The following is a 17790-nucleotide window of genomic DNA, read 5'->3' on the forward strand; positions in this document are numbered from 1 at the left end:
CAAAGTGATCAACAACAGGAATTGACGTAGACAAATTAATTTGACAATGGTATATAATAATTGTTAGAGCACCTACCAGTTTGCCATTAGGCAGTAGAAACTTAACTGAACACGAGTGGCAGTACTGTTATCTGATCTAAGAGCAGCTGCCAAAATGATAAACTGCCTGAGAAAGTTAAACTCTCCCCACAGATCTCTCTGTAGAGTTACTCAATTCCCTGTTAACATCAGCTTTTGCCAATGAATTAAACTGTGTTTTTCTTCTTGGGCTGCCAATCAATTATTAATTTCATAATTACTGTACTTGTGCCTTTTAGTCATAGGAAAAAGAATAATTAGGATCTGTTATCAGAATATCAGTCTTGTGGCCAAGACACCAGGCATTAATCTGTAAATACTAGTCTTAACCACAATCATGCATCGTGACCATTTATATTTAGTTTGAGCCAGACAGAAAGAAACCCTTAGGCTTATTTTTAAAGGAAACTTGATTAGTTTAAAGTTGCCCTCCAGTCCAAAATGTGTTTTTTTTCTTGTTCCTACAGTTAAATGTTTGAGCTTCACTGTGTAGAATGACGTACTGTATGTGCAGAGTTTGACATTAAAAGGCTGTTTTCACATGTATGGCGAGGTGAAAGTTTTCTCTGTGCACAAAGAATCTGATTTCAAGAGGTGGGCCAACGAGCATGATGCGTGACATCACAAAAAGTTTGGATGCCAATCCAGGTTCAAACAGTGAAGCTGGTACCCAGCAATTAAACTCATGAAATTAAAAATATTTGCATACTCATATATACTGGAATTCCTAATCAGCGAGAAAGAGTAGGTGCCATTTTAAGGATTTCAATCCGGTAAATAGGCATGGGACGATACTGAAATTTCATGTCATGATTAGCCTGTCACATTATTATCCCGATAACCATCTAAATATTCTTAAAACTTTAAAACAAAACCTAACATTGGAATAACTGGAATAACTTACTACTACATTTTGTTAGAGAACAAATATTTTCATTGCATCACTGATAGAAGAAAAATCTTTTTTTAAGCAAAAACCAACAAAAACAATGAAAGAATCTTAAGTAAGTATCATGAATCATAAGGTCTCATGGACATCGTCACATCTCTTGTGGTAAATATACTTTTTCTTCTCTAAAAACCATGACAGGCACTCATTAGAGAAGTTTTATGTATGCCTTAATACATGTGTGGAGGGGATCTTAAAATAGGCTGAACAGTATATAATAGCAGGAATAAATGAGGAGGCCCAAGATTATAGGTTGTTTCACACAGATGCTTTTAATAATCAATTATCATATTGTGTAAGAAGAACATATATAGGTACTTTAGCCACTTAATGTTGAATTTTTCAGATATTAGATAAACGCCTGAAGCCTTATGTGTAATTAATCAAGCTGAGAATATTTTAATAGCACAGTATTCTGTCCTGTGTGGAAGTGAATTCTAATGAGGTGTGCACTTACTCAACTCAGATCTCATACAAAGTCTCACATACAAATGAAACAACGAAAATATGAAAAAAAAGTGAAGAATAAGTTCCCTTTGTTTCTAAAACACCTGCTCAGCCTTTTTTTTTTTTTTTTCCAAACAAATAATAATGCCAGAACACTTTAACAGTTCGGACCAGCCCACAGAATCACAAGGTGTTACCTCACCTCCCACAGTAAAGTAGCATCAGCCCCATCAGCAGTGATTCAGGCTCGATTGTTGGCTGTTGACAAAATATAATTTATGCAATGCCTCATTTTGGCAGGGATGATCTGCCATATTGAGGAACAGCATTTGAGGAAAGAATTGTTTGGGGTAAAAAGATGCAATTCCACATGGACCACTCCCCTGATTTAAGCTCCTGTTATGGAGCACAACAAACACTCACCTCTATGATACCATCCTTTGCAGATGTGTATGTGTCTGTGTATGTGTGTGTCATGAGCAAATTCCTTGGGGAAATCACAGACTGAACAGCTATTTTCAGGCGAGGGGTAATTAACATCAATATTCATACACACGTTATTCGGATAGAGCGGTACAGGGAAGGAGCTGGTAGTGAAATTGGAGAAGAGATGATAGGTGGGGATGGGTAGGTGGGGTGATGAACAGAGCAAAGACAGGGGCACAGTTTTATCAGGGATCCTCATTTTTTGTGATTAGGATCAGTACCGAGTCCTAATAAGTATGCCGGTAACATATTCAACAGCTCCTGTTTGTGAAGAGTGATTGGTGGTGAGGATACAGTAGGAAAAGAGAATGAGAGGAATATTTAGACAACATAAAAGCAATAAATAGAGAAAGTGAGTTAGAAAGCGAGTGTGTAAAAGTGTGCGTGTGTTTATGAAAGAGAGAGAGAGAGGAAAAGAGGGAGAGAGTTGTGAGGACAAAGGAAACCTGCAGAGATTGGTTAGTGATGAATAATGAATATTTTTTTTAACTGCACTTCAGCAAGTGCATGTCTCCTTTTGGAATTTAAATATCATCTGCAAAGCAGTTTGAAGGTAGTCTATTTCAAGGAGAGCTGATGATGAATATTTAAATGTGAACACAGAACCGCCAGTGACAACTGTGTCACAACCTTTGACTCTACACCTACAGCTGAAGGACTAGTTTTTTAGAATATTAATATTCTGACTTAAATGCTTTTTTTTAACTGAGGGAGTACCGTGTCACCTGCGACTGACAGAGCTTAAAGATGTGCTCGGACAATTTTTAACTCTAAACTGAAACATTTGAAATTATTTCCTTCAACTCTGCTGACACCAGAGGAAAAACCACATCCTCCCATTACAAGGATGTCAGAGGTGAGAGTTCACTACTGCAGGCAGCAGTAGCTTGTCTGCAGGGACTTGGCCAGTTCAAGACCAGACCTTGTTATGGAGTCTCTCTGGTAGTTGGAGAGGTGCCAGTTAACCTCCCGGGCTCTGCCATGATGCCCCATGAGCAAGCTGCCAAACCCCTTTCGCTTGGACGCTGGCTAGGTTGCAGCCACGTCACTCTGGCATCTCTCCACTAAAGCATGTCTATTAGAGTTTGGCTCGGGCTGCTTGTTTCAGTTGAGTTTTAATTGTTTACATTGTTTTGGTTAATTGAGTGTTTATTAGTACCAGTTTTAGTTTCTCTTTTATTATAATATGGGTGGTAATTGTCAGCAGGCTTGCCGCGGTAGTCGGCGTTACCTGTGTTACACGGTAGTCTGGCATACACTGATCACAGTACTTGTCCACCACTTATCATGTAATGAGAGAAAGGAGAGTTGATTGACAAGATGATGGTAGAGGGAACCTGCAACGTAAATGAGGGCAAGGGAGAGAAGTTGGAGGTGTGTTGCCTGTCGCCTTCAATTCCTCATTTAACAGCTCCTTCTTGTTCCATTACCCCAGCAGACTGTATAAAACTACACCCTGATATATTTAAAATTGATCTGCCTTCAAAAGTACAGAAGGAAATGCTCGGTTTGCATTTGCAGTAAATTAACACAGCTTGCAACACACTTTGCAAATAGTGATTTATTTTTTGTAAGAAGTCGGTGTAACAGGTGTTGTGTGTGAGTGTGTTTGTGTTGTTTTGTCACAAGTTTATTAGTCAATAAGTAAACTTTGACACAACACACTGTAAAGTGTCCGGTCTCAATAAACATATGCTCCAATGCCTCTTCACGCTTGTTGTATTGACAGATTTGACCAAATTGACAACAACTAAAACTAAAGACATTTCCTTTATATTTTAATCATTATTTAGTTTAGTAAGTATAAAATATTGTTTCAGTTAATTTGTCTTTAGTTCAGTCAACTAAAATATTTTTCACACCTAGTTTTATTTCTTAGTTTAGTTTTAATAACCTTGGAGTAGGTGAGGATGTCCCCTCTCTCACATCCCAACTGGAGGAGCTGTGACAGGAGGAAATAATGCAAGTGAGGGAGGGAAGGAGTCACGTTAGCCAAATGGAGGCACCCAGGGATTCAGTGTTTCTCAAGGACTAACAGATGCTTGAACTCAGACCCTCTAATAAAACAGAAACCTCCCTCCACATTACATCGCCCACACCTCATTGGAAACACTTAACTTGTGGCATTTAGCAATCTTGTGACTGCACGCAAATGTATCGACTTACTGAAAATGCAATTTGCAAAAATAATGGAAAGTAATCAAACACTTGGCCTCATTCAGTGGGAGAAAATACTTGTTAACTTTATGTACAAAGCTTGTTTTTGGCTCTAAAGAAGGATGCTTGACCATTTTATTAAAAGGACAATTAAACAGAGCAGCAGGTTTTCTCTATCAGGCGGGATCTCTGAGGTAACATGATTTAGAGGAGACAATGAGGAAAGAGTCTGATGAACTACTTAATGCAGCGCCTCATCTTTTCTGAGTCAAATTAGTTGACTTTCCCCCTCTCCCTCCGTCTGTGCATAGCTACGAGGGGATTCAGTCCACAACACAATATTCATGAAGCCATGAACTGGAGGAGCCATCGGCCCACACAAGCTCCCTCAGTCACAACACACACACACACACACACACCTACACACGCACAAACACACAATATATACCAAGCACTCATTATCCACCCACATGGTTACATCCTCCACTGAGGAGGACTATTGGTATGTTTCTGCCACATAACAAAAATCAATGTCAGTGCTGAGAGCAGTTGGTAGAATAAAACAACTGAGTGAAACAAAGGCTAAGCTAATAAAAGAAGATCCAATAAAACACAGGCTACTTGAGGCATGATTCATGGCATCAGCCATTTTGGCAGAAAACCAACCATCATTTGGAGGCCCTAGTCTCTTATAAATATTTGGTTGGTAGTAAAATAGTGAAAGGTGAAAGTTATAGACTCCATCAGCCGCAGTGGCTACTGGGCAACAAGATAAGTTTCCTGCTCTTATAGCAGGAGCTTTTTCAGATCACATCATATCATATCTAAAGTGCACAATGTGATATGAAAATGGGACAATTGTACTAAAGGAACTCCCATTAATTTGGCACTTCCTGCGGGTACCTTCAACTGGTTGAAAACCACCCCTGTTGTCATATGATCCTGTTTCATCTAGTTCTTAACCCACGCTTAGACTACAGCCTTTGAAGTGCTATGAATATCAAAAGGAAGGAAAACCAGGATTTATTTCTCAGTCTGTAGTGCTGGTTTAAGTGTGGTATGGTGAATAAGATTGAGAACCAAACAACAAAGACTCTGCTGGTCCCAAATTATGGCCGCAGAACAACAGTACTGAGGAGAAAAACCAGTGAAGAGTGCAAATCTTTCGAATCTTCATCAGCAGCCATCTCTCAAAGGGTATATGGCTCCCTCTGTTGGTCAAATGCAGGCCTGACAGAGTATTCAAAATTCCACTGCAATAAATATCCAACTAATATCTAAAATTTCCTGTTATTCCAAAATTACTGCTCAGTTCTTACCACAGTGGAACAGACCTGATAATGGCTGGTGTAAACAACTAGTAAAATATGTTGTTATTATGTTGAACTTAAAGTAAAGACATAGCTCATCATCTCACTGAGAAGCTCATATTTCACGAAGCCCAAAATAATGTTGAATAAGTTAGTACTTGAAAATGATCCCTGCTCACTTGACAAAATATGGTTTGGTCCTCCATTAACAGTAGATTTCAATAGCTGCGTCTGCATGACTGCGGAATAAATAATAAACTTCTAGTTGACAGATCTGTATTCTGTATTGTTGTTGGGCAACAACCTACTGCTCAGTACATTTAACTTTGCTAAATGAAGAAATTAGAACTTGTTTAAATTAGTGAGATATTTAATTGTTGTAATCTGCTCAGCAAATAAGTAGTATCAGTCTATTTGACATGTAATATCCATGCACTCAAGGGTGCATTGTTTAGTTGAGTTTAAAATGATTTGAACTCACCTTGCATGCAGTAGCTTGGGAAAGCTAACATATATATTTTCTGTACTACCATCAATACTCCATGTGTGCAAGTGGTTTAAAAAAAACAGACCAAAGCTTTTTTTTTTAATCTGACTGCACCAAACTCTGCCTCTGTCTGCATTGTATCAAACCTGCATCAGCCTCATGCCACACACTGGTACATGGAAAGCAAAAGTTTATAGCAAAGGATAACATATACTCTATGGAGGATGTCTGAGCAATAATCAATAAGTGTGTGCTTGAGAAATACAAGTTAAAGTCATACATTTTGTTGGCTGTAGAAAATGTTTAGAAAACAAGTTCTCCGTGGCTCTAGTTGGAAAAACTCGGGTAGAGTATGAAACTGCTCAACACCGATCAATTTGTCTTCAGTTACTGCTGCTGTGAATGTGAAGTCAATAAAAAGAAGAGCTACTACTGCCAGGCAAGCAGCTGATAAACAAGGACCAACAAGCAAGAAAACTCTGTTGGATTTGTCCTGATTGACAAAAACTGAATGTATCAGGACAAGAGCTGCAATGAGTCGATTAATCAGTGGTTGATCAAAATAAAATGAATTGACAACTATTTTGATAATCCATTTATCCCTATTTTTCAAGTACAAGTGTTAAGATTTGCTGGTTGCAGCTTCTTAAGGATTAGCTGCTTTTTGGATAAAACAAATAACTGGACAACAGAAGCAATTTGAGGACATCACTTTGGGCACTGGAAAATTGTGATGGGCATTTTTTCATGACATCTTGACATCTTATGGCTGAAGGATCCATCAATTAATTGTGAAAATAATCAGCAGATAAATGGATAATGAAAATAATTGATACCTGCAGCAATAAAAAAAAAAAAAACAGCAGGTTTATCATTATCATAGCTGTTATAATTGTAACAGCATCCATTTGTAATTATTTAAAAGTTTTGACATGAAACTCACTGCTGTTGTTTGAATAGGAGGGTCCAGGTGCTGCAGCAGATGGAGGAGAAGGTGGGACAGAGGAACTTGACACTTCAGTCTGTGGGGATGACGTCTTACCTGTAAGTTGAACAAACACCATAAGGGAGCTGTGGAAGCCGTTTATTACTGTTTCTAACTTTGTGCATGCACAATTTAAAACAACCATACCGTCTTTAGTATATGGAGTGGGATTTCCAATCTTCCCTTCAGTTTCCTCAGCCGATTGCAATATCTCCATGTCCATCACAATCACCACAGTCCTGGCACACAAGAAGAAGAAGAAGGAGGAGGTAAAAATAAAGCCAAAGGGGATTTCATGCAGCAAACAAATAGAAGAGAGAGGATAGAAGGACACAAAAATGAAAACACAAACCTGCCATCTGACAATGTGTTGGTGACGGTCTTCTTCAGCTTACACACACAGTTAGGTACCAGGAGGTTGTCTTCTGGCAGGTTGTTTAACTGTGTGGCCAGCAGGAAGGCTACACACACACAAACACACACACACACTGAGTCATGTACATCTTAGAAAAAATTCGACAGATTTATCTATCACTGACTATCTTCTGAGCAGAAATTTTCCTCAGCACAACTGTTCTACATTATAACGCAAGGCAAGTTTATTTATATAGCACTGATTAGGAACAAGGCAATTAAAGGTGCTTTACAGGGCATAATAGAAATAACTTAAAAATAAGACATTAAGAAAATTTTCAAGTTGCACTTAAAAGACAAGAAAACAAAAAGAAAATATAACCAAATAAATAGTTAGAGATACAAAAAAAGCATTTAAAAGACAATAAAAACAAAAGACACGCAAATAAATAGTTACAGATTAAAAAGGAATATAATTCATGATATTAGCCTTGTTGGATTCAACATGTTTGTTTGTCAACAAGACGCCACATGTACCTTGGCAAACTGAACCCACAGTCTACTTTTAAGATACTCACATGACCAAGAGTGCTGACCGTCACTCATCATGAGCCGGAACCTGGGTGGACCAGCAGCACTAGGGATATGACGGATGTTCTAACAAACAGAGGGCAGGATGGATTATACGCAAAACAACAACATTGATTTTTTTTTTTCACATTCAACTGCAGATGCTTATTAAGATTCTGATTACTGAATGAATAGGCAACAATGTGGAAAATCCAGATAAGACAGAAATAGTTACAAAGTAGATTATTCCTATATGCTTTAAATTTTGTCTGGTCTAACAAGGGTTTCATCGCACACTTCTAAGGTGGAGCTTGAAGTACAATATAGCAGGATGTGTTGGTCAAGTGGACTCCTTAAAGCACTTACCAGCAGCTGCAGCACGGGATTTTGCACCTCTAAGCCTCTGCACACGGCCTAGACAATAACAAACAAGGACTTGTTATTATCTACTGCCTGGCCCCATCCTGTCCCATCACATTAACATGCTGCTAATGAAAAGGTACAGCCTAACATTAATTATAGATTAATGAAGAGGCAATTATTTTGTTTCGCCACTAGCAGGTAAGCATCAGTGGATAAACAGGACGGGACTGTCCTGTTGTTTCAATCAACTCAAAGGACCACACGTTTGGGAAAAACTGGCCAAGTGGTAAGACTTTACCACGTAAGTATGTCTTGTTCTGCGTCGTTATGTAAGTAAATTAAGTAATCCTGCATTTATTTCACCACATAAACTTACTATTGGACAGTTAAAACAACAACAACAGCAAAGTATTTGAGTTGTTAGTGGCACTGTTGACAGCTGACATTAAATCTCGTTAGCTCACACTGCTAGCAGCTGCGGCTGGTAGTGCTACATTGCTTAATTGCCAGCCTCGAGACATCGAGTCAAGACAAATAAAATAATAATTTAGTCATATTAATATGTATGCTTACTTCAACTGCCCCCTCAGAGAGTTTTACACTCATGTTTCCTGGGTACAGGGCTTCTCAGAGCCAGCAGACTTCAGCTTTTGTCAGACGTTGCAGTCAAGTTGGAGGTGTGGAACATATCGCGAGAGAAGAGAGGCGAACGAGATTTTCGTAAGTATGTCAAAACACGAACAAGACAGGATATGGTACATTTATGACTTCAAAATAAAGGAGTACATTCGATCGGGATGTTATAAGACAGACAGCTAGTATACATGTATCAAAATAAACAAATTAGAAGTCTAATTACTATCAATTTAGGTATGATTGAAAAAAGAAAATGGCCCTAAATCTTCTATTTTCCTTGGACATTAATTGGTCATCTTTTATATTGAATGTTGCAGTCGGTAACTTCCTTTTGGTCCACGCTAGCTTAACTGTGGATGTAGCTGGCATGACACGGACTCAAAACAAACCCCAAATGATCCTCCGCTGCCCATGTGGTTGCGTTGTAGTTCATGATGGATCTTCCGTGTGTCCAGTGGCAAGATCACGTTGCACAGAAATGGACCGCACTCGACCCCGATCAAAAGGAGCATTTCACATCCCTGCTTGAAATAGATGATGTCTTTAAATACACCCTAACTCTGACAACGTGAGTAGCTAGCTTACTTCTGGAGTTTACTGATGTGGGTTTACAGCCTCTGTGTGATCAATCTGAGTACACAGTTTATTAGTAACTTACATGTTGATTTTGGTTGGACCACTTGTAAGGGACTATAAACATTAAACCCCAGTTTTCCTGCGGCTTGGGAACACTCAGAGTGACTAAATGTAGTTGCTCGTAATGTTCTCCATTTCTGTTTCACAGCCAAGATGATCTGGACTTTGTGCAGTCAATCTCTGCAGGAGTACAGAAGGACACACAGCAAGCAGCCAAATGCAGGGAGAGGGGGAACTCAAGCTTTAAGATCAGAGACTACACTGCAGCTGCTCTGCACTATTCACAGGTGAAGTGAAAATGATATTCACTTTCTCCATATGAGCTATAAAATAGAAACATTAGTGAAACATCATGTTCAAACCCACTAAAACCATTGCCCCCCTTTCATTCGTTTTACATTGGTGTTTACATTTATGCTTATGTAACTGTTCTAGTTTGTTTTTGAGTAATGAGATCAGTAGAAGATGGCTGATTTTTCATGTAGAAATGGTTCTGATTCAATACAAGGATATAGTAATCATCAAGTTGTATATGGCTAATGATAACAACGTCTTCATCAACTTGTAATCTACATATAAAGTGTAAAATGTATTGCACAGTAGTATGCCTCCCAGTCCTTCTTAAAATGTACCAACATCCAGCTTCTTTGTCTCCTGTCATGACAGGGCGTGTGTTTTGCTCCCCTAAGTTCGGAGCAGCTGTCTCTGTGCTATGCCAACCGCTCTGCTGCGCTCTACCATCTGCAGCACTACCAGGTGAGTTGGCTCCATTTTCAACAATCAAATAATGAGGTCGTGTCGTACTTGTGGTATCATAAAAAACCTGTTTAAACCAGTTCTGCATCTTAGATTGTGTCATTGTGTAATCAGTTTGAACAGCACCTTGCATTGCATGGAAACAATACCATGCTGTTCATACCGAAGTCCACACAAATAGCAGATGATTTGTAAGAGCACAGAAAAAAGTTGATTTCAGAATGATCTCACAGTCTTTAATTTGACCTTCTCACATGTATCAGTGACATTAAAGTGCATCTGTCACTCAGCCACTCAGATAATACATGATTTTCACTACAGGAACCTTTCCCAGGTAGTATAACAGAGATTATTAAAGATAGATGGGTTTAATCTACTATTATGCTTAATTTAATTGAAGCCTGTCGGCCTCATGATTGACTAATTGACTCGACCTTGGTTCAATAATTTATTTCTTTAAATTTAATAATGCAATTCAGACAAATTTCAGAGTCTGTTATGCTCCATCGTTACTACTCGTGTAAGGCTAAAAGACTCTACGGATGAAATCAGAAATGTGCATGATAGTCAGGTATTGAATGGCCTTTTGAAGTATAAATGGAGCGGAAATGATGCTTCTACCGATATGCCACAGTGACCACTCCTCACTTATTGTGCCGCAAAAATCGCTTTATTATTCCTTTCATAGCCTTCTCAGATAAGAATCACCCACTTTCAGTCCTAGCCTTGTCTCAACACCAAAGGATAAGTTAAGTTATAAGTTATCAAAGGATAAGTTCACACAAAAATGAAGATTCTGTCATTATCTGCTCACTCCCATGCAGATGGAAAGGCGGGTGAAGTTTGGTAGTCCACAAACATTTCTGGACATTTCTCTGGTTAAGAACAGAACTTCACCTCATTTTCCAGCTACATGGGTTTGATGCAAACAAAAAAGTTATTCAAAGTTGTCTTTATGTTGTGCTCCAAATCTTGGATTTTGTAGTAGCTCACATTGTTTCTGTTTTTCTTCAGGCGTCCCTTGATGACATCGACAAAGCTCTGAAAAACGGCTATCCCTCTCACCTTTTACACAAACTAGAGGACCGCCGTTCACAGTGCCTTAAGCACCTCTCTGCCGATCAAAATGCAAGAGAGGATCATCACAATCCTGCCTCAAAGAATCAGAAAGGTCTACAGAATGAGGGACCTCTCACATTTGGGATCTGTCCTCAAGCTGCTGCTAGCTTCAGCCTGGAGAAAGGTCGACACCTGGTGGCTACAGAGGGAGTAGCAGCTGGAGAGGTGATCCTCAACGACAGGCCATACAGCTTTGTCCTTATTCCAGGGATGGAGGAGGTGACAGGGATGGGGGGAAGGCAGAACACAGAGAGAGGGGTGTTTAGAGTGGAGCACAGGCGCTGTCACAGGTGTTTGATTGAAACACTGTGTCCTGTGCCATGTGAGGGGTGCAGTTACAGCCGATACTGCTCAACTTCCTGTCAGCGAGATGCCTGGGAAGAACATCACCGCTGGGAGTGTCCGCTGGGAGCAGATCTGATGGTGATGGGTGTGATGTCGCAGCTCGCACTGAGGGTAACCTTAAAGGCGGGGTTAAAAAACATCCGAATGGCCAGGGATCCAATCAGAGACAAGAACACAAAGCTTGACAGACAGTCCAGTGATTCTGATCCATGTCATTCCTCACACTACGGTGATTCTTACCTGAGTGTGTTCCACCTGCTGCACCACCTGAATCGCCACAGCCCTGCTCTGCGTTTCCTGTGTGCGGTTACCGTAGCAACGCTCTACCTAAAGCTCAGCAAGGCCGGACCTACACCTTTACCCTGGGACCTCGGTAGACCCTCAGGGGCAAACGGCCAATCAACAGAGGAGGAGGGAGCAGATCGGAGCTCGGAGCTGTGGCTGCTGGGAAGTGCAGTTCTGAGGCACTTCCTGCAGCTGAGGTGTAACGCCCAGGCGATCATCATGCTGCAGGATATAGGTGACTCTCGTATAGATTTCACACCTTGCCTCAAGCATGTTAAAGTTTAATCAGTGTTGCATCAGCACAGAATATCAGTGAATCAGAAGGAAGAAGATGATTCCACACACGTAAAAGTAATATTTCCTGATGTCCTGAATATTTTACTAAAACAATATGATCTTAGAAAACGCCTGAGAATAAAATTAGAAAAGGACTTATTTTCTGTAATTTAGAATACTTTCAATACTTTTTGCCTTCAATTGTTTAGTATATAAAATGTATGACAGTAGTTTTTTTTTTAAATGGCAGTCTTAAGGCCCCAGAGCTAAGTTGACATATTTCAATTCTATGTTGTGTCTGATTAAGAGTCCAAAATTTTAAGTCATTTAGTTTTCTATCATAGAAAACCTCAAAAAACCTCAAACGTTAACATTTGAGAAGCTCATTACCTAAAGTGATTAAAAGGGATTAAAACATCTACCTTCACATTGCTCAATAGCTATTACACTAGATTTTAATTGATTTTGAGTTTTAAGAGTTTCTGCAGGTGGTTCCCTTTGTGTGGTTCATAGTATTTTAGAGCCATTTTGCCAATCCTCAAGGACTGAATAGTCTGAAGACCAAGTGCATCTTAATTCACAGTTAAGAGGACATTAGAAATGCTCAGGAAGTTTGCCAAGAAGTGCTTCATAGATAAACAGAATGCAGTACAACTGTCTCATATAGTAAACATTGATGCATTCTGAATTCATCCCCAGTGATGACCCTGAGGGCAGAGTGATAGACTACACTGAGAGGTTTAAGGGTGGAGGCAGGGGAATGCATATAAATCACCAAAACAGTCCATAACGGATAAAAATGTTGACTGGACAAGCTGTTTTGACTAATATATTTGTTATTTCTACAGAAAAATGCCAGTTCTGCTTTTAAGGCCTCATTAATATGTGTTTTAATGCATAGCTTGTCATCTAGTCAGAAACTTGGTAGTTATTAGAAGTTGATCTTTCAATTTTTGTCCCGTTAAGGATAGTAGTATTTGTTTCAGACGAACTGAACTGTACTGTAACTGCATCCACGGTTATACTGTGGTATAATCCACTATAGCAGAATGTATGCTTTTTTAATAACTGCATCTTCGGGTACGAATGACCTTTTGCTTTATTTGGTTTTTGCTTCTCACAGGAGCAGCAAACTCACCAGTGCAGTCCAGCAAGGAAATCCGCATTGCTACGGCATTATTCCCAACTCTCAGTCTTCTGAATCACTCCTGTTGTCCCAACACCAGCCTGGCGTTCAGCACTGGAGCCAGTGCTGATCCCTCCAGTTCAGTTGTGTCTGCAGAGCTCAGTGAGAGTGTAGCTGAGGACAGAAGCACAGCCTGCGGAGTCACTGTAACTGTCAGAGCCGCCAAAGTTATCACTCCTGGACAAGAGATCCTGCACTGCTATGGTAAGAGTCCAATGAGGGCGAAGGGACTGTTAGGATGCTAAAAAATAAGATACAGTTTTTATTGCATTCTCCACTTAAATCAGTGTGTCACCGCTTTAAAATTGCAGTGTTGTTCACTTACTTTCCATCTTGTGACCTATGACTTGTGCTGCTGTGCCCTCTCCTCGCTCTCTCAGGTCCCCACAGGAGCAGGATGGCGACCCAAGAGCGCCAGCGTCTCCTGCGGGAACAGTACTACTTCCTGTGTCAGTGTGAGGCCTGCTCTCTGCAGCAGGAGGAGGAGGAGGGCACAGAGGGCAGACAGGAGAGGACAGCTGCTGGAGGCAGTCTACATGAGTCTAGTCTGCTGTGTAGCAAGTGCAAAGGATCTCTCATAGTAGGTGTTTATTTTGTGGATTTTTTAACTTGTTCTAATTATATATATTTATATATTTATATTTATTATGTTTATATTTATAATGACAGAAAATATACTACTGTTAAGACCCTTTATATGATTTCCAGAAAAGCAGTGGGGGCAGAGGAATAGGATTTACATGTTCGCAGTCATCCTGTGGTCATCGCACGTCTTCATCGGAAGTAAGCAACAGGCTGCAGGAGATCAGGGTCGACCTGGAGAAGGCTGTAGAGCTCATGGAGAGAGAGAGGCCAGGTGGTTGTAATACAGTCTACAGATACAGTACTGAATGTGTGTATCATTTGTTCATTTTGTTACATATCCATGTTCTTCTTCTGCTCTGCCCTTCCTCAGATGAGGCTCTAAGGCTGTTGAGAAAGACCCAGTGTCAGTCAGGACTGATCCTCGCAGAGACACATCCTCTACAGGGGGAGCTGGCAGATGCTACAGCCAGAGCATATGCTACAATGGGTGAGAATAAGAATGCTTGAGCTTTTGCAAAGGGGCTTCATGTGGTGTTCTGAGTTACCATCAGTTTAGATAGATTTTAGGACTGCAACTAACCATTATTTTCGATATGTATTAATCGATTAAACAAAATGCCAAAAATTGTGATTCCCCGGAGCCCAAAGTGATGTCTTTAGGTTGCTTCCTTTATCCAACCAACAGTCCAAAACCCGAAGACTCCATTTACTGTCAGACATGACAAAGAAAAGTAGCAAATCTTTACATTTAAGCAGCTGGAACCAGCAGATGTTTGCTATTTTTGCTTGAAAAATTACCTATTGGTTAAGCAGCGGGGATGTCAATCTGCATAGATTTGTCTCCATTGAAGTGAAGTCAGAGCCATTTTTAATTACACATCTTGATGAATAAAGAGAAATACTAGAAAATCAAGATAAAGAAAATGAATATACAATGCAGTAAGTAACGCTAACTCAGGCTGTATGTAGTTCTTTTTTGGGGTAATGGATTCTCTTCTTGGTTCTTCAATGGTAAATGTCCACAGCTGTTACAGTGCTTATATTTGGCTTTGTTGAATCATTATATTAACATGAATTGGAAGTATCACCATGGATTTATCTGAGCAGTGACTGTATTTTCATTACAAAACATTTAAAAGTGTCCAAAATGATGTTGATATTTGAGGTTGAGGTTTCTCAGTTACAGGCATAAACTCTAACACACATATACAAACAGTATCAAGCAACAGCAGTAACGTTGTGTGCCTTTCAACAGACACTGAGAAAATGTAGCCCTAGCAACAATCTGGCAGGGAAAGGCTTATTTTTAGGTCAGAACTAACCGTCCTGACACTTCACTAACAGCTACTGAGCAGCCACAGTGATGATTGGCCACATGTTGTTGTGATAATTAGCTAAAATGCTTCATAGTATCATGTTTAATTATAGATATGTAGCTGAGGCCTGGAAACCAAATGGGTGTCTTATTAATCATTCTGACGGTTAGCTCTGTTTAGTCTTTAGTCAGAGTTTTACACAGTTAAGATTTATCAGTCCTCGTACTGTTTTGTTTCTTTTCTGCAGGTGACTGGAAAAATGCAGCCTCCCATCTGGAGCGAAGCACTGTAGCTATCGGCTCCCAGTACGGAGAAGACAGCATTGAACTGGGTCATCAGCTCTTCAAATTAGCTCAGCTACACTTCAATGGGTGAGTGAGTCATACAGACAGTGAGGAGAATGGTGTTTTAAATGTACAAATAATACAAATTTGAATTACTAGTATACGTTAATGTATTAGAAATATATTTTAGGGTTGCTAAGTATGCTTTGTGCTTAATTTAAAGTGTATTTAAAGTGTAAGTGAAATAAATGTCATTAAGTCCAACTTCAGTGTACTAAAAACAAATACACTAATTCAACAATACTTGAAGTGGTACTTTTGTTGTTTTAAATAGTTTTAAAATACTTCTAGTGTGCTTATAGAAAGTATACTACTTTCACGTCCTTTGTAACACTTTGTCAGTATGCTTTCTTCAAATGTTTAATTTCACTTCATTATTGGTATATTTTAGTAAAAAACAGCGCTGTGTACTGTTAAAAACTATACTTTTTATGCATTCTAAGAGTATTGGAGTATACTTACAGTTTTAATACAGAATGTATCCGTACAATATTTTTCTGCTTTTTTCACAAGGGTCCTACTGTCCTTACTGTCTCTCTCCTCTCCTTCTCCCAGTGGTGCCCGAGGCCCGGCCCTCTCTGTCATCCCCAAGGTCAGACGGCTCCTCTGCCTTCACTGTGGCCCTCGCTCTCATGAATTACAGGAGCTGCAAGCCATGGAGAACTGTCTACGAGGGTAGTCAAGAGTGTAAATCTCTCACAATATAAGTTACAGTTTTGAACTCTGAAAACACATTAAAATCTTTACATTTTTCTATATGCTTCTGTATGTATTCCTGTTTATATAAGCACTTGTGCGTATACTTCCAGGTACTTTATAATGATATACAGTAGACTATATAAGCTATAGAGGCGACATGCCAGTCTGCACAGCTACCAAATGGCCACAGGTATACATGCAGCTGATTGGGGCTCTCTGACCTCTTGGTGTCAGAATGTATCCATCAATAATTTCAATTTCATGCATCAGTGGTGGTCTTGCACTGTGAAGCAACTTATCCATCAGGTATTTCCAGGTTGCATGCACTCCTCTGAACAAGACTGAAGTAAATTTGTGTGTTTTTCATGATTGTGCTCAAGATTTGATTTACACTCCAGCAAGTTAAGCAATCTATACAATCTGCAGATACCCTTGGCTATACTGCATACACAAAAAGGTAGCCCTCTGACCTTTAGGTGGCAGCAGTTACCCACTGACAAATTCAATTTCATGCTTCGATGGCCAGAAGGCAGGATGTAGCTCTGACTCTTGAACCTACAGTACCCACGCCATGGCCTATTAAGACCTTTATACCCTCAACTTATATTATTGTAGTATTTATGAGTCTATTATGGCATTATTTTAAGGTTTTTCCCCTCTTTGAACTTATAATCAATTAGTAACCTTCTATGTAAATAATGATGAGGAATAATTTCTCGTGTGCCACATAAACAGCTGCTAAATAAAGGGTCTGATCACTGTGAGCTTTGCTGTAGAGGTTCATTGGTTTTGGAAATGATGGACAGCTCCTGTCGCGCAAAGACAATGAAATCTCGATCACAGCTGGAACTCCTGAGGCATCTGCCAGTTAGACATCACCGGTGTCTGGAGGGCAGCCAATTCGACAGACGTGGATCTGTTATGTACTTACAGAAAGTCAAGGTCAAGTCAGAAACCTCAGAGAGGCAGCTGGTGGAATCAGCTGAGGAGTCATGTAAGACTCCACGGGGCAGGCTCCTGCTGATTATTGCTGTGACGAGGTCGCCTCGGGTACAAAGGAAGTCATTCATGAACTGCTGGAACTAAACAGGGGTCAACTACGAGTCAAAACACCCAAGGCTTTCTGAGACAACTGAGATTATGGCTGCACTAAACAATTATTTTCATAATCTGCTGACTTGGTTTGTTCTGTATAACATCAGAAAACAGTGAAACATGTCCACGATAACTTCCAGGAGCCTAAAGTGGCATCAGTGATGTCATGTTTTGTCCGACCAACAGTTCAGTCAGTCATTATCTACTATCTACATTATCTACCCTCAGGCTGATGAAAAGTTGTGTAAAGTTTCCGAGTCCACAAAATATTTCTGGAGCCTCACAGCAAAACAGCGTTGCAGCATTCTCCAAACAACTGAAGTAGA

General features: G+C 39.8%; 2 protein-coding genes across 2 annotated transcripts in view; one reads left to right on the forward strand and one right to left on the reverse strand.

Annotated features, from left to right (window-relative positions):
* Positions 1 to 8877, reverse strand: part of LOC141007565 (replication protein A 70 kDa DNA-binding subunit-like) — a 43489-nt gene extending 34612 nt beyond the window's left edge. Inside the window, exons 1-6 of the mRNA XM_073479928.1 lie at positions 8760 to 8877; positions 8190 to 8237; positions 7832 to 7910; positions 7252 to 7360; positions 7047 to 7138; positions 6858 to 6956 (exon numbers count right to left, since the gene is read on the reverse strand). Of these exons, the coding sequence (XP_073336029.1) occupies positions 6858 to 6956; positions 7047 to 7138; positions 7252 to 7360; positions 7832 to 7910; positions 8190 to 8237; positions 8760 to 8792 (460 nt within the window). The 5' untranslated portion in view covers positions 8793 to 8877. The remainder of the gene's footprint in view (positions 1 to 6857; positions 6957 to 7046; positions 7139 to 7251; positions 7361 to 7831; positions 7911 to 8189; positions 8238 to 8759) is intronic.
* Positions 8878 to 9201: 324 nt separating this feature from the next.
* Positions 9202 to 16426, forward strand: smyd4 (SET and MYND domain containing 4). Its single transcript, XM_073478767.1, has 10 exons — positions 9202 to 9390; positions 9607 to 9745; positions 10125 to 10214; positions 11229 to 12198; positions 13363 to 13629; positions 13806 to 14005; positions 14134 to 14281; positions 14381 to 14497; positions 15574 to 15697; positions 16226 to 16426. Exons 1-10 carry the CDS (start codon positions 9254 to 9256, stop codon positions 16347 to 16349), a joined length of 2316 nt encoding a protein of 771 aa, XP_073334868.1. The 5' UTR covers positions 9202 to 9253; the 3' UTR covers positions 16350 to 16426.
* Positions 16427 to 17790: the final 1364 nt, after the last annotated feature.

Source organism: Pagrus major, chromosome 13 (genome assembly GCF_040436345.1).
Source record: "Pagrus major chromosome 13, Pma_NU_1.0".
Lineage (NCBI taxonomy): Eukaryota > Metazoa > Chordata > Actinopteri > Spariformes > Sparidae > Pagrus > Pagrus major.

Excerpts from the sequence above, each read along its gene's own strand:
- smyd4 (XM_073478767.1), top strand. The coding sequence starts at position 9,254 with ATGATGGATCTTCCGTGTGTCCAGTGGCAAGATCACGTTGCACAGAAA. Across the intron at positions 13,630-13,805 it reads AGAGATCCTGCACTGCTATG|GTCCCCACAGGAGCAGGATG; the intron begins GTAAGAGTCCAA and ends TCGCTCTCTCAG. Across the intron at positions 14,282-14,380 it reads CATGGAGAGAGAGAGGCCAG|ATGAGGCTCTAAGGCTGTTG; the intron begins GTGGTTGTAATA and ends GCCCTTCCTCAG.